This window comes from Homalodisca vitripennis, chromosome 4 (assembly GCF_021130785.1).
Source record: "Homalodisca vitripennis isolate AUS2020 chromosome 4, UT_GWSS_2.1, whole genome shotgun sequence".
Taxonomy (NCBI): domain Eukaryota; kingdom Metazoa; phylum Arthropoda; class Insecta; order Hemiptera; family Cicadellidae; genus Homalodisca; species Homalodisca vitripennis.
This window is the reverse complement of record NC_060210.1, coordinates 63,742,710-63,760,276: the sequence shown is the minus strand read 5'-3', so window position 1 is coordinate 63,760,276 and position 17,567 is coordinate 63,742,710. Positions and strand designations below refer to the sequence as shown.

The following is a 17,567-nucleotide window of genomic DNA, read 5'->3' as shown; positions in this document are numbered from 1 at the left end:
CAGTGATAGTACTGTATTGATATACATATTTGATTTCCATATACTTATTTGCTACCTTTATAGATATTATTTAGATATAAATGTGTCCATCGATACAACTTGTATTACTTTAGACCAGCGGTTCTCAAACTTTTTGCTTCAAGCCCCCCTGCATAATCCAGCTGGTAGCCGGCTCCCCATTACATGTAAACGTACTATATATTATAAGTGAGTCGCTTTTGAAATTTTACAGTCAACTTGTATTTGCTTAGTTTTGCTCATTTTGTGCATAATATATTAGAGCCTAATGGGGCAATAGGTTTAATCGTAATCAAACAAAAAATTCTATACAAACAATTACAATTTTGTATTTATGGCCTTCAACTCTTGACTCATGGATTCTCCAAACATAGTTAAAACCATATCAATTGCTGCTGGTAAAATCAGGTCTTCTCCAATAGTGTGCGATTCTGTGAGGGATCTGATAAGATGCAAACAAAGCCTTTGAAGGTACGCTTTTAATGTTAGAAAAAGAATTTTTTGTAGATTTAACACTGCTTAACACATTTAAGCATTTTTTTCTACAATTATGTTTTCGTTCAAAAAAGCTCTCTGCGTTTGTTTGCGATACTTCCATGTTTAGTGTCAAGATGTCTTTTTAGTTTGTTAAGTTTCATGCTGTCAGAGGCCAGGACGGCTTTGCTCATTACGCACTGGGGCCGTTCTTGGCCATTTTTGTAAAACCAAGTGATAAATAACTGTCATCATACTCGCGCACTTTGGCTACGCTTGGTCCACTTGGACTTGGAGAACGCGTGGTTACACTTGCCATGTCACCCGGGTCCTCATTTTGAACTTGACTGTCACTGACGCCACTACTCGTACCTGCCCTCACTGACGCGTCTCCACTTCCACCGCTTGTTACAGTTACAATAAACCTTTTCATTTCGATGTAACTATATACACTTACTCAAAACGCTTACGCAAAACCAAAATATGTATGAAAATAACCGCAAAACGTGGAGATATGCTATGTTCAAAACTGCACTAGACATGGCGCATTCGCGGTAGGGGTAGGAGTGGTGGAGGTTTCGGGACAGTCCGTGACCGATCGGTCACGGTTGTACTTCACAGGTTAAGTGTAAGAAAGGGCCATGCGGCCCTAACTTTGCCTGTATAAATAAAGAATTTTTCATTTTCATTTCACGAGTAATTGAGAAACCACAACAACCAGGCGCTAACGCGAGTCATCTCCAGCGCTGTACTGAAAACATTTGTGTTGCAATGAACTGCTACTCAAAGGTATAATGATACCTGGTAGACGACAGGCATGAAGTCCAGACTATAAAGAATGGAACCAAGTAATATCACACCACAGGAGCCAAGACAACAACTCGTCTCAACCGAAAGAACTAACAGAGGGACACTGGTGAGAAAACCAATGTCAGCATTTACTGTGGTGTCGCGTCACGTCATCTCAAACAAAGAGAACAGGATCTGAAGGCAAATGTCGGAGTAAAGAGCAGCTATCTCCAGTCTTGTGTTTTGATCCTTGACCTCAGTGTACGTGCACGAATTTGATTGCTTGTGATTTGTTTGATTGTTATTTATTTAGGTTTCCTAGTAGTGTTATAATTTTCTTTGTAGCATATAACAATGGTAAATATCCGAAATCCTTTCTCAAACGGCCTGAACCCACCATGAAAAGTTAAACTGCATGGTTAGAATAGGAACACCTGTTTAAATTGCAAACAAAAAAATCAGGACTTGTTCTGCGGCTCGTTTAAAACAAAAACACAGCCGGACCGCCGGTGTTTTTTAACTGAATTGTATCTGATATTAGGTTATAATAAGCGATTATTTTATTATTTTACTTTATCTTTTACTTGCACTGTTCTTTGTTATCTTGCTTAGTACTATTTTTAAATTAATGTTACCGTAATTCTAATAGACATAGAAGTTTATTGGATAGTTTTTTTATTGAGTTTTGAAATAGGCCAATTATGAAGGCTTGGGATAGCTAATTTGTAGTTTTCTTACTTTAAACACAAGTTATATTTGTGGTTTATATGTTTGTGGCTAACCTGAATTCACCGATATTCGTAATATAAAATGCGAGCTTTATTATGTATCATTATATTAATTGAACTTTTGTATTACCATGCTTTAGGGTTTGATATAAAAAGTTTTCTTGGTGGCTTGAAAAATAGTGTTTCATATTATTCTCTAAGTGTGATTTCTGAGCAGTGTGATGAGAGATGGGTTACTGAGAGTACAGTTGGTAAGTATTTATTGCAATATCATAAAATTAACAAAGGCTGCGGTATAATAAGCGGTTCAAAAAATGATGTCGATATTCATGATTATCTAAACTACCAAAACCAAAATATTGAACCGAATTACTTTACAGGTAGGACTATTTCAAATTACAGTGTAGCTCAGCTATTTTAATATCTAAAGTAATAATGTAATAAAAACATGGAACATATAGTTGACAGTGTCACAACATAAATAAAACACTCCTACATTTCCATTGTACTTAAGTAGCCATTAAATACTCAAATAACATACACATGATTTTACTTTGAATTAATTTGGAACAATATTAAAGTGCACTTACACATATACAAAAGTTATACAATACATTAAAGAGCTGGTAATATAAATTCTTATTAACTATAATTAGAATGTTTGTGTATTCGATAGTTTAGGTATTTCGGTAATTGTCACATTAACGGCCGGAGCAGCAAAATACGAGTTTCGCGTTATTAACTTAATTATTATCAATTATTTGGTACCCTTATTAGATTGTGATGGTGGTGGCCGCTTACTATACTGCAACCTTAACAAAATAATTACTACTGTTAAGCCTACCAAATCAACACTTTATACCTTGGACCCTTAACTCTAGAAGTGGGTGCCGGAATTCCGGCCCAATTACATTGCGTCGCATTACGTTATTTTTGAAGGAGTAAATATAATCTGATTATGATAAAAATCATATATTTGGAAAAATGAAGAATCATACTTTACAATAATAACGTGTTTTATTAGGTTTTATACTATTTTTAGATATCCTCTATGGATATAAATAAACAGAATTGGCCATCTGGTCCGCCCGTGCAGTTGTGTCTGACAGTGGTTGTTACTGCACAACATTTATATTTACTTTCTTGTGTTGTTCCAAGAGCATAGTTTGGAGTTTATTTCAGCTAGTTATTACTTATGAGCTAAAGGTACTTTGGGATTTATACCGACCACACCAGTATGAAGAACACAAAAATAGAAATTTATAGAAACAAACATGATAGAACGAAAAAACAACTCTTCAATTACAAAATTACAAACTTACAAGCATTTCCAGGTATTGTGATCGGTATTGTTGTCGCTGTTATCTTATCTTTCTCGAGAATCCTGATTACGGCAGGCCGCGCGGCATCACGTGATTTGCACGGTACATAATTACCTTTCCATTACAATTCAATTTATATTTCTGATTAGCCCCTCTAGAATTTGATATTTTACTGATAGGTACTATCTCGAGGGATGTTTTTCTTTCGTCGACATCAGCGCGGGGCAGCACCGAAGGTGCTGCCGAAGCCCGCGCTGATGGCCGGAGGCACTCGCATTTTGGGTGGCGGAATGTGATCAAGAATAAAAACAAGTTTTGAGTGTTTTTTAAATAAAGAGTTTAGTTTGGTAAATGTTTGTTTTTGTTGAATTTTTGTGTTTGGAGAAATGTAGAGGTAAAACACGGAAGTACAACAAAGCGATGCACCAGCTGAACGGGCGGCGAGACTCTGCAATCACGTTATCTACTAGACGCTCGACTTTGACCTCTGTCTGAGGATGGGGAGGGGTTTGCGATAAGACAATTCCTGTTTTATATTGACGAAATATTGTTCTACGCTAATCTAGTAATCAGTAGAAACGAAATGTGAAATAACGATTCATGTCTGGGTGTGGTCGGTATAATCCCAAAGTACCGAGCTAAATAATAGTTTATTACACATATTTTTGTAAATAATTTGTGATAAAATTAGTGAACACTTTAGAGATATAGATCAAGTGACTTGAGAGAACTACTAGTGGGTGAACTTGTTTCAAGTGATGAAGGGGAGGAATCTGACTTCAATGTTGATTATCAAGGTGATTTTAGAAATAGTTTATTAACATTTTATATTATTTATGTTTTAATTGATTTATAACCAAAATGATTCATAAAAATGGTTTTAAGGCATTGAATACATTATATGTCAACATTTATAAATTGGCTTTATGTCTTATCCCTGTGCATCAAAAATAAGTGCGTCGGTACATTTCCGTAAAAAAACATAAAAAGTGTAAATATGGATTTTTAAAGTCATACCTATATACTATATATTTCTGTTATCACCATTAAATTCTAGATACAATATATATTAGAATGGTTTTTTTTTTATGCGTTGAAGTCAAGTACAAAACGGAATCCGAGGATAAAATTTTATTTTTTTACTTCTTTAAATCTTTTTGCCGCATCAAAAATGTATGACAAGAAAAAAATTGTTTTTCTGTGTTCTTTTATGAAAAAAATTATGTATAATAAGTTTGGAGCATTAGTTGAGGTAAGTAATATACATTTGAAAAATACACGATCAGTTGGCCTAAAATACCCTGCTACTACAGAGAATTTACAATGCCATCTCTAGGGTTAATACATGTTTCGGCCTGGCTCCCTGGGTTTTTTATCTTTAAAAAAATCGCTGCATATAATTTTAAAAGGCCGAGATACATCTTATTAAAAATTTATACAATTAATACAAAGTTTATTTTCAAAATAAATTTATTACATGATCTTAAATATTATGTAAAAATAGAAGTAAATCACTGTATACATAAAAAGTTTGTTTGGTCATAGTTCTGGAATACACTCTAAAACGTTTGCTTACTGGAGATGTAAGAGGAGGACAAGGACAAGAATATCACTTTTTCGTGAATAGAAGACGAAGAAATTTCATTCATTTTCCCCTGACCATGATTATGGCGATGTTGCTAATGTGGATGTTGAACCAGATGAGTTTAAACACAAGAAAAATACTTTTTTAAATTCACTCAAACTTGATACCGAAATCCAGACCCAGTTAGAATTAGACTGTCATGACCTGAGCACTTGTGAATTGTGGAGACAAGAGCGCAGGGTCAATCCATGTCAAATCACCCAGTAAATAATTTGCAGAAAGAGACTAACAACATAAACTTTTGGGAATATCTGTAGAATGAAGCCTACTACACCATGGATGAACTTCATAGGAGTCAAAGTGAAAGAGTGCGGACTCTTCATAGATCAAGTTCTTCACCTGATGGCATTATAGACAAAAAGGAATTAGTTGAGGTAAATTATATATCAAGTAATTGTTATATACACACTAAAAGAGAATAAATGAAAAGATTACCCATTTACAAAGAGTGGCTCATTTTCCTCCAACTAGAGAGTGAACCGCTGAAGTTATATTCACTCTGTAACTGGAAATTGATGCACTCTTTACAAATGGGTTACTTAATTATTCCTGCTTTCGCTCTTAGCATGTAGGCTCATGAAAATTAAACATTCTGTTATGTTTTTCAATACTTTGTACTACTTTTTAATGTGCAGTTATAAGGAATTCAAGCCTAAAAAAAGTATATAGTATGTTAATAATAAATGAATTAAATATAATATTGTGTTATTGCTGAGTTAAAATATAAGATTGAATTCCTTATAACTGTATATATAATTAATGAATGTGTTGGAATTGGTAGTTAATATTTGTACTGGATGAGTTTAAAAGGACTTTACAACTTTGAAATTATATAGATATTTATTGACTTTACTTACAGGCTTGATTTATGTGTCATTTTGTAGCAAATTATTTCAAGTTTGACTCCCGTAGTGCTGTAGTACCAAGTTCCGCCACTGCAAGCGCCAGCTTCGTCTGTACTAAAATGGCTACTTTCACTGGTGCGGAGCGTGCTCGCTGTGTGTTATTGTTTCATGAAACAAATTCTGCGTAGATTTCACACAGAATACGGAAGAGACCCTCCAAGCAGGCCTTCTATTTACAGTTGGCACAAGAATTTTGTCGAGACAGGTTGTTGTGTTCGTCATGAGAAATCGCCAGGTCGCCCACAGGTTAGTGATGCTACTGTCGAACAGGTCAGGGAAACCTTTGTCCGTAGTCCTAAAAAATCAACGCGGCGTGCAGCTGTGGAGACTGGAATTCCACAAAAGACAGTTTGGCGAGTGCTACGGAGACGTTTGCACTTAAAACCATACAGACTTACGATGGTACAACATATAACTGATTTAGTTAAAGCTGCTTGTGCTGCTTTTCTCTGTGCTGTAATGTTGGATCGAATGGGGGAAGATGAGACATTCCTGAACTCAATAATCTTCAGTGATGAGAGTACTTTTCATATCAGTGGTAAAGTGAACACCCATAACTGCAGAATCTGGGGGAACGGAAACCCAAGAGAATCCCTTGAACGAGTTCGGGACAGTCCAAAAGTGAATGTGTTTTGTGCGATGAGTAAATTTAAAGTGTATGAGCCATTTTTCTTCATGGAGAGAACTGTCACTGGTATCAATTACCTTGATATGTTGCAGAATTTTTTGATTCCTCAAATTGATGAAGATGAACAACAGGATGCTCCTTTCTATTACCAGCAAGACAGAGCACCACCTCACTACCTAACAGATGTTAGGGATTTCCTAAACGGTCGTTTTCCAGGTCGCTGGATTGGGCATTGGTCATGCACCACCTCGTTCCCCCGATTTGACTCCTATGGATTTTTTCTATGGGGTTTCATTAAACATAAAGTGTATGTTCCACCTCTACCAGCCAGTTTTGCAGATCTAAGAAGAATCACAGCTGCGGTTGCTGAAGTTACGCCAGATTTGCTAGAACGGGTGTGGCGAGAAATTGATTACCGGTGGGATGTTTGCCGTATCACTAATGGAAGTCACATCGAACCGAAATAAGAATATGACAAAAACTTGAAGTAATTTGCTACAAAATGACACATATATCAAGTCTGTAAGTAAAGTCAATAAATATCTATATAATTTCAAAGTTGTAAAGTCCTTTTAGACTCACCCTGTATTTATTTTACAGGTTAAATGTTCAGCTGCAGTAAAAGATTTAACACCAGCAGATGCTGTATGGAAAACATTATCAGATTTTGCAAGCTGGAAGAGTACTAAAATTAAAAGTGACTCACAGTTATTATTACCAGATACAAGGACAATTTCCTATAACAGGAAAAGAATTCTGCTTATTTATAGTATGGACACTTTATGGGTTATCAGTAGAAAAAATTGTGAAAATTATGAGTTCTGGCTTAAACATATGCAAATTCCACTTTTAACTTTTTACCTCAAATGCATATTGCTGAAACTAGTTAACCGAAGATACTTCTTGTGAGAGATAAACATTAGATGTTTTTGTTACTATAATGCAGTACACATGAGCAGCTGATATAGTAATTAATTTAATTCACATATAAACCTATGTTATCCCTTACATTTGTGGAGACTAGTGGTATGTTAAAAGGCAAAAAACAGTTCACCTAGGTCTGTGTGTGTTATTAATTTAAATGCAACATTAATATTTTTGTGTAGTAAGGACAGTAAATATTGTATTTTTAATGTTCCATGTAAATCTGTCCTTTATGCTGACGACACCACACTTTTACATAGTAATAATGTTATTGAAAATCTTTTATTAGATCAAGACGCTATGTTAAAAATTGCTGTTTTAAATAAGTGGTTTCAAGCTAACTTTTTAGTAGTAAATGAAAATAAAACTGAAAAAATTTGTTTTAAAATGAATAATATGTTTGAAAATTTTAAAACTGTTAAACTGCTTGGTATTTATTTAGATAGTAAGTTAAATTGCGATTGCCATGTACAAAATGTTTGTAAAAAGTTAGCTAGAGTTGTATTTTTACTTCGTAAGCTTAAGTTCTGTGTTAGTAACAAAATGCTCATTATATCTTACTATGCTTTTTTTCACACACATTCATATACGGTGTCAATTTATGGGGTAACAGTAGAGTATCTAATAAAGCTTTTATATGGCAGAAGAAAGCTCTTAGAATAATTAAATGAGTACCAGACAGAAAGACGTGTTTGCCTATTTTTAAAGAATTTCACATTATGACATTGCCTTGTATATATATTTTTTATTGTCTCATGAAAGTTAAAGAAAATTTAAATGAATATCAAATAATAGGAAATACTCACGATTATAATACAGGAAACTTATAAAGTCACATTTATATGGAAATAAAACTTTTCAATAAATTGCCAGAAGGAGCTTGGTTAATAAGTACTAATAAGTCTGTAATTAATGGCTTGTTAAAAGAAAAAGCACTTTATTGTGTCAATGAACAATTTGCCTGTGATACTAGAGATATAAGTTTTTAGTAACGTTTCATTCTTTCATTGTTTTTATTCTCTTGTTATTGTTATTTGTAATGTTCTTGTTGTTAATTATTTATTAATTTATTATCCTTGTTAAATCTTCTATTTTATTAATATTATTTTAAACTTTAGAGTGGTTGTACAAAATAACTGTAATTACTCGTATTACTGAAAAGTATTTTGACGAAGTCAATTGCATATGTGTACTGTGTTTAAAGACTAATAAAGATCTTGATTCTTGATTCTATAACTAAAATGTGTAGTTTCCCAAATTTTAAGAAAGATGTAAGATACATTTCATTCATTTTGAAACTAATCCAGTATATAAAAAAGGAAATATGTGGGTTTATATTATTTACCAAAGTGTTAATTAACTTGTGTTGGTTTGTGTAGTTAAATTAAAACTATTTAACTGTTCTATGGTTTTTATAACAATTACTGACTTGCCCAGTTTTTCCACTTATTCCAGATTGGTAGACACCTTTACCTGACAATATGACTGGAGTGATTATGTCTCTGTCATTTTTCAAATATTTCAATAAACCGCATTTCAAATTAACAAATATAAAATATATTTTACTAATACATTTTATAGCATAATCCCGATACTGCAATTTCTGGCCTGTGGTACATCGCAGTATTAAGAAATCTAAAACATGTACTGTAATAAAACGTGAAAGTGTCATGTAAACCTATTCACTTGTAATATTTGAAGGAAAATAATTCCCACAGTTTGATTTATGTTATAATATTTTATGTATCATGTTTTGCCAAAATTATACTATACAGTATTTTTTATATTTTAAGTGATAGTTTTCGTGTGCATCTTTGTATGTATCTTACTGTCAGTGTATAGGGGCAGACTAATGTGAATAACAGATTTAAAAAAAAACACAAAATGTGGCATAGGTAAAGTGGTTGAAGAGTGAAAGACCTATTAGCCTATTCATGTTTAATACAAAATTGTGCACATGTGTAAGTCAGCCTTGCTTGGGTGCACCTGACTCGGGTCTTCCCCGCTCTGCAAATGTCGGCGCTCGGGAAGTTTGAATCCCTTCCACAGCAACTATTCATTGCCCTCCCTTTAATCAATTTTGCTCCCTGTGGATTTTTTAAACATCATACTGCGATTTCTGGCCTGGGGTAGAGCGCACCTTAAAGTGATTAAACAAATATTATGCAGTGTAATCAACATATTTTTTTAAAGATATATTAGTGCAATTTTGTATTTAATTTGAAAATTACCTGCTTATAAGTTGTCAAGATAGCAGATGATCTTAATACTGAGTATTAAAATGTTATTATAAAATAAAAAAACCGTGATCAGTATATTAAATTTTGTTGCAGGTTTGGAGAGAGACTTGGAGAAATTTGTGTACGGCCAAGATTTAGCTACAGAAATAATTCTCTTAGCTTTAGAAAGCCATCTAGTGAAAAGTTACCGCAGAAAGCCATTAGTTCTTAATTTCCACGGATGGCCAGGAGGAGGAAAGGGTTATGTTGCAGATTTTATTGTAAAGAACTGGTTCAAGAAGGGAGGGAAAAGCAAGTTTGTAAAAACATATTTCGCTAAACTTCACTTTCCTAAGGAATCAGAGCTTCATAATTACCAGGTATGAAAAAATTTTTCCCAAACTGTATCCTTACCTTGAATGTGGATATGTTATATCTCACTGGATTGTGTCATGGAGTTTATAATCACCATATGAGAACACAATTATGAGATTGACATGGAAAATTTGAATTAGGCACACAGCATAATCTATCTACATTATGAAAAGAATTTCTTGATTTTTGCATGGCAATTTTAGGTACCTAAATATATTATTTTGTATACAAATTTGGTATCAACTGAAAGCTTTTACACTCTAAATTTTTTTTGTGGATTTTAAATATATGGCAGTAAGGCTCAACCCCACTCTCTTACAAAATTCCCATGTTAATCCTTTGAGAGTAAGTACAGTATGTTTATGTAATTATGCTCTGTTAACTGAGTAATAAACATATTTTTCCTCAGGCAACTCCTCTTCCCAATTTAATATCAGATGATTGGTTACAACGATTTAATGCAGTCTTATTGTCTTCTGTACGTCGGAAGATCAGAAATCCAGATGGATGTTGAGTAGTTCTCTGGTTTTATTTTATGATAATATTTCATATTTACAACATAAATTTTAGTTTTAACTTATTTACTTACTTGATTACTATTAGATAGTATTAAGCCCGACTATAATGTAATAGTTCAGAATTTTAATTTTGATTTTTTTTTTAAAAACATATACAGTAAATTATACCAAGTAGAGAGTTAATTGTTAGAATAGACATATTATATCTTAGTTCAAATCAAATCAGATAAAATTATTTGTTGCACAGGACATTTGTGCAAAAGTATTCACAGACTGGTGTATTGTCATAGTATTTTGTTTCTTTATATAATATGACATAAATAAAACGTGGTAAAATAATTATTACTGTAATTACATAAAACAGTAAAAACATGATAAAAAATTAATAATCAAAAATCAATCAATCAAATGACTATTCGTATTATTTCATAATGTACAAAATGGCAAATTAACCCTAAAAAAAAGGCCCTGTCTTACAATTAACCCTAAAAAATCGTACTGTTTAGTCACTAGTTAAGTGAATAATATATGTACTACAAAATTAATCAAAGCCATCATTTAACATTTCATCAATATTATAATAGACTTTCACCAGTAATAGCTCCTTAACAATTTTGTCATATGTTGATTTAGGAAAATGTTTCAAAGAATTTGAATCGTATTAAAAATTTTTGTACCCATGTATAAAAACTTTTTTTGAACATGATTAAATTTTGATTAGGGAAGTCAGTAAATTTTTATGATGAGATTGTGTGAATGTTCAACATTAAATCTTTGAAAGTAAAGTGGATTACAGTATTTTAGACAGATTTCAAAATTTCATAAACATATAGGGATAGTAATGTAAAACCTTTTAATTTTCAAAATAATAGTTTGCAGTTAGTTCTGTAATTTAACTCCCACCATAACTGTTAATAACAATTTTTGAGACATCCAAGTTTTTTTAATGTAATTAGGTTCCTCAGACAGTAATGCTGTATTTCAAAACTATATGCAGACATAATACACAACTGTCCGGGTTTAAATTTAAACTGTATTACATAAAACCTTTGTATGCAAATCTATGGAAACTTGGGACTCCGTCATTAATTCAAATGAGGTAGACGAATCATATTTCCACTTTGGCGCATCTTTCCAGTTTGCACTTGACTGGACTTGCCCTAAGGTGAGATCTCGCGCTAAGCAAAAAAAGGGAAAAATGATTACTTATACCAGAGAAATGTCTATCCTTAAAGAAGAATTCCTGAAAGCACAAGATAAGTTTTTCCTAACTGGAAATCAAGATGACAAACGGGCTGCCACCGAACTTAAGAAAACATATGACCAAAAACTTAAACAGTCAAGACAGGAGGCCAATGCTACATACATACAACAAGCAGATAATAAATCCAAAGCTATCTGGAACACTGTAAACAATGAGAGGCAAAGGAAGATAGGCCCTAAAACTACTAAAATAGAAGTATATCATGACGGAGAACTGTTGACAGATACTGAAAGAATAGCTAATTGTTTTAACAAATTTTTGCAAACATAGCTGAAGAAACGCTTAAAATAAATGACATAAACAGTGATTCAGTCCTAGCCACTCAACATGTCGAAGCAGTTCTAAGAGAAACTCTAACAACTTTGGAACCAACCACAGCTGATGAAATGTACAAAATTGTAAGGTCTCTAAGGAGTTCATCTTCCTCTGGAGTAGATGAAATATCAACAAAGATACTTAAATGTTGTGCTGATGAACTCATAACACCCCTTGTAAAAATCACAAATTTGTCCATTCAGAAAGGCATCTTCCCATCAAAATTAAAAATTGCTAAAATCTATCCGAAATTTAAACAAGGTGACCCTCAAAACATTGCCAATTACAGACCTATCTCTCTTCTCCCATCAATCTCAAAACTTATTGAAAAAGTAACTCTTATTAGACTCCTAAAGTATCTAAGAGAGAACCAAATACTAACTGACAAGCAGCATGGATTCATCTCTGGAAAATCTACCACAACTGCAATTATTGACCTAGCTGAATATATAATTGACAATATGGAGATCAGCAACACTATCACCAGCTTATACCTTGATCTCAGTAAAGCCTTTGATTGCCTTGGACATGAACTCATATTGACTAAACTTCAAAATGTTGGTATTAGACAAACACCACTCAGTTGGTTTGAAAGCTATCTCAAAGGACGAAAGCAAATAGTGGAACTAAAGGAAACAACCAAGGAACTCACACAATCACTACAATCTCACCCCCTACCAGTGAGAAGAGGAGTTCCACAAGGCTCGGTCCTTGGACCAGTTTTGTTTATTTTATTTATAAATGACTTTCCAGAACACTTGAGAGAATATTGTCAAATGATCATGTACGCAGACGACACAGTTCTGCTTGCAGCTAATAGAAATACTGAACAATTGGAAATTAACACATACATAGCTTTCAACATGGCTCAAGAATATACAATGAGAAACGACCTCGTTCTCAATGAGAAAAAACAAAACAAATGACTCTAGGCAGTAAAAAGGCCCTTGTAACTGAACTACCAAATATCCAAGCAGCTGATGAAGTTAAACATCTTGGCATAATACTTGACGAGAACATGCGCTGGAAAAACCATATAAACAGCCTCTGCCTAAAGCTTAACTCAGCATTGTTTGCATTAAAGAGAACCAAGACAACTAGTACTCATGAAGCCACGAGAACAGCATATCATGCGTTATTCGAAAGCCACCTGCGTTATGGAATAGCAGTCTGGGGTGCTTCTTCAGCTGGCAATCTCCACAGAGTTCTGGTGATGCAGAAAAAAGCAATAAGGTTAATGGCTGGAATAGGACCTAGAGAGAGCTGCAGAAACATCTTCAAAAACTGGAAAATATTGACAGTAACATCCATTTAAATCATAGAAACCATACTTTACTGCATAACTAAGAATCCTCCAAAACAAAGAGATCTCTACGGCCACTACACTAGACAAGCAGGGGATTACACTCTACCAGTCCATAGAACAGCATTGTACGAGAAAAAACCATCATATGCTGGAATTAAACTGTTCAACAAGCTACCAGATCATCTGAAAGACAACCCAAGAGCTATAAAGAGAACCTTACGGTGTTGGCTGCAAGACCACGCATACTACACGCTCGATGAGTTCTTCTCATGGAATGATGAATTTTAAATAGACCTCTCATTTAATAATACAATTCACTTTTAAAAACTGTTTGACTCTGTAACATGTCTTGATGATGTTGTTAATAAAGCATATTGTCTTGTCTTGTCTTGTCTTAAACATGATCATTTATTTACTAAATAATTTTATGTGATTTCCAATTTAAGTTTTGATCAATAAGTACTCCCAAAAACGTGTATGTATTATAACTCTATATTACAACCATAAAGTGTTTAGTGATTTTCTTTTGTTGTTTTGGTTAACTTAGGCTGGTATTGTTACCATTAACAAGTTTTTCTAGGTCACAATGAGTTAAAACATTGTTAATACTATTACAGTTAATCTTTGTGTTTAACAATGTTTGAACACAGTGTGAACTGAAATAGCATCATGACTCATCACCAGTAAAGAATTACCTATGATAGGATTTGTGGATAGGTTTCAAGTTTCTGTTTCAAATCACAACGTGTTTCAGCATGAAGTTCTTTTTTATTGTCAGTCAGAACGCGAGGCACAAACTTGGTAGAGAACCTTCTAATTCCCAAATCTTTGGATAAAATTCGCTGAACCAAGCTCCAAGATAATCCACTTATCTCTAACATTTAATCAATAGTCTGACAATGGCCTAAAAGCATATTTCTTTAATTTTCTGAATATTTCCATCTGTTTAGGCAGTTGATGGACATTCAGAACGAGGCTTGTCATAAACCGAGAAAACCACTAGTACACTTGAGTTTTTGTTTCATAGTAGCATCTTTGTTGACTGTGTTCAACATTAACCCTCAAACTGGTGGTATCTGCTCCTTTACTGGCATTCTTTTTTTGGCCTTTGTAAGATTTACATTAAACTCTTATAAACCTCTCTAAATTCTTCAAATATACAACTTATTATATATCATTGTTTTCAGAATATTCTAAATAATAGTAATAAATTATATTCATTAATATTTTCATCACTGAAATTCAACCTATATAATATGACTATTATATACCATTGTTTTCAGAAAAACTAAAGTAATTATAGTACTCACTTATTATTGTTGCTATAGTTTTTACATTCAAAAAATATTTAACCTTGAACAAGCCTGATAAGGATGCAGGTTCCAATTCAGCTAATAGTTCTCTCAAAGTTACTTGATTTTTTGTGTGACTACCTAAATTTAAGTGTGACTTCATGTATTACTAATAACCAAAACAAAACCAAACATAAACTAAAAATAAATTAATTGACAGACACCAAAAACACAACATCAGACTGCTATTTACATTTACAGACTATATACAGGCAGCCCAGTCAGCTGGTCACAGTCAAAATAGTTTCTTGCTTGCTTCTAACCATACAAAGAGGAATAAAGTTCGATTTATTGACTATTAATATACCTTAGCGAAACATCTGCTACGGCAGTGCCAGGGTTTGCTGAGGTTCCTTGTAAAATTTTCATTTCATTCTGGAGATGTCCTGTGGACAGATAGACAAACACAATCATACAAAAAAGAGATTTTTACATTCCTTCAGCAGACAGAATAGAAATTGTACCAGCCTACTGGGGGATAGTCCTCAATGAATCTTACCAAATTTATGGTTGTACATGCACCATCATACCACTCATTCTTGTCTATGTCGAAATGCAGTTTCATGGGAACTTACAATTCTACAGGTCAGTTCGTTTTTGAGATATCATGTGGATAGACAGACCAGACAGAAATGAAACTTTTCCAGTCCCTCAAATGTTGTGGTAGCATCCACTGTGATCCCACTTCCACTCCTAGAACTACCCTTCCCAGCCATTTCCATGAAATGATTTTTCACAAATAGATTCAGTTGTAAATAGACAGTACATAGATACTTGGTTATCTGTACACTTGTCCTCATATTATACTGACTCTCCCTCTTGGTTTGCTAAAATCTGTATGCAAATCTATGGTCTGTTGAGAATGGGTAGAGTAATGCTTTCAAGAGACAGCGTCTCGTGTACAAAAAATAAAACTACTAATATAAAAAGTAAAACTAACATTCATATTAAAGTGTTGTTTTTATTATTTATCAGATAATGAATAAGTAATCCTTTAAAATTAATAAATTTGTTGGATCCATGAAGAAGTGTGATGCACAGATTAATTAATTTCAAAGCCAGATGATTTCCTTCTATTTGTGGTTGAATAGACCAATCTCGAATTTATAATGTGTGATTAAAAGTTTATTTTAACACAGATGCACACTCATAATGTTATTTGTTACATAAATCAACTTTTATTACATTTCAGAAAAGACTTCAGAATGAATTGGAAGAAACTGTGTATAAATGTCCTAGAGCGATGTTTGTTTTTGATGAAGTGGAGAAGTACCCTCCTTACGTCCTGGATGGAATCAAACCCTATCTAGATTACAATAATGAGGTCAATGGCTATGATTTTAGGTAAGACATAGTTTTTGCTTGTCATCAACACGTAGGCAAGGCATGACTTGTATTTAAAACTTGCATTTAATCCTTGTTTTGTGATACTCTGAAATCTTTACTAGATTACCAAATTCCTCCTGGTAATAAGGTTGCACATAAAAATGTAGAGTTGTCTTCCTATTCAGTGTACTGAAGATGTATTTATATTTAAATCACATGGTCAACTTTGAAAACATGGCAGTACTTGTGCCACCTACACAGGGTCATGATTTACAAGATTTGAGATGATGATGTATGTCTATGGTGTTCTCACACAGTGCATTAGCTCGTGTGTCAATCGATAACAGTTGGGGCACAGCAATAGAAGTCTGGTATAGGGGAATTATTCAGTCAGACCAACACATTTGGCCTGAAGCGAATACTAAGCTGTACACTCTCTTGTTGCACTGGCCGTTTGCTGTCGAGAATTGATTGACAAGACTTATTGTATACATTTTAGTCATTCAAGACATTATTCAATCAGACCCACACATTTCACGCCCTTGTTCACTGTCTAGGATTGATTGACAAGACTTTTTCTATACATAATTGACTCATATTCCTTATGACAATAAAATTCTCTTATAATACTAATACTAAAATTTTGGCTCTAAGGTTTAATGCTGTTGAATGTTACAGAGAAACCATCTTTATTTTTATTTCAAACACGGGTGATCAACTCATAACAAACATCACATACCAGAAACATTTAGAGGGAATCCCAAGAGAGAAACTGATTTTAAAGGACTTTGAGCAGCCTTTGAAAACAGCATCTTTCAATGAAATAGGTAAGGACTGGTCTACAAGAAGTGTTGTCATCAGCACTATAAATAAATATTAATACTTAGAAATGAGACACCAGGGAAATGTTGCGTAATTAGAGAACTGCTAATACATTTTTTAATAAGTAATATATATATAAATATATAGACAATATAACCTTTAGCGGCTACGTGTGAAACGTAATCTAACTTCTAGATAGCCCTCTAGTTTCAAAACTGTCGTGTTGCAGTCAAAGCATGTGGCAAACTTTTATGACAACAGAATACATTAAGCTTATTTTTCTATACGACAAGTGCCTTAAGGTTTAAATTATGTAAACAAGTAGATAAAAGTGTTGCCTTTCATATACTTTTTATAACTATTTAGTTTTGTTATAACTACACTTTTATCTACTTAAAAAAATAATTTATACTTTAAGGCAGGTTAAAAAAAGGGCTATCCAGAAGTTAGATTACGTTGCGATTTTATTTTCGGGGCAAGCAAAAATATTCGCAACTTGCTAGATAGCCAGTCGAGCTGGGTTAGAAATTTCCAGGGTTCGAGAATATAATATAACTATTAGTTTTTGTTTGGAATCAAATCAGATGGCCCTGCGGAAGAAACCGATACTTCCAAAATTGGGCTTACTTCATCACGT

At 33.5% G+C, this 17,567-nt stretch overlaps 1 protein-coding gene across 1 annotated transcript in view; it reads left to right on the top strand.

The window, feature by feature from the left end:
* Positions 1–1,767: 1,767 nt before the first annotated feature.
* The window catches only part of LOC124359401 (torsin-like protein), a 36,342-nt gene continuing 20,542 nt past the window's right edge, over positions 1,768–17,567 (top strand). The window contains exons 1-4 of the mRNA XM_046812113.1: positions 1,768–2,260; positions 9,767–10,032; positions 15,975–16,126; positions 16,787–16,935. Of these exons, the coding sequence (XP_046668069.1) occupies positions 2,092–2,260; positions 9,767–10,032; positions 15,975–16,126; positions 16,787–16,935 (736 nt within the window). The 5' untranslated portion in view covers positions 1,768–2,091. The remainder of the gene's footprint in view (positions 2,261–9,766; positions 10,033–15,974; positions 16,127–16,786; positions 16,936–17,567) is intronic.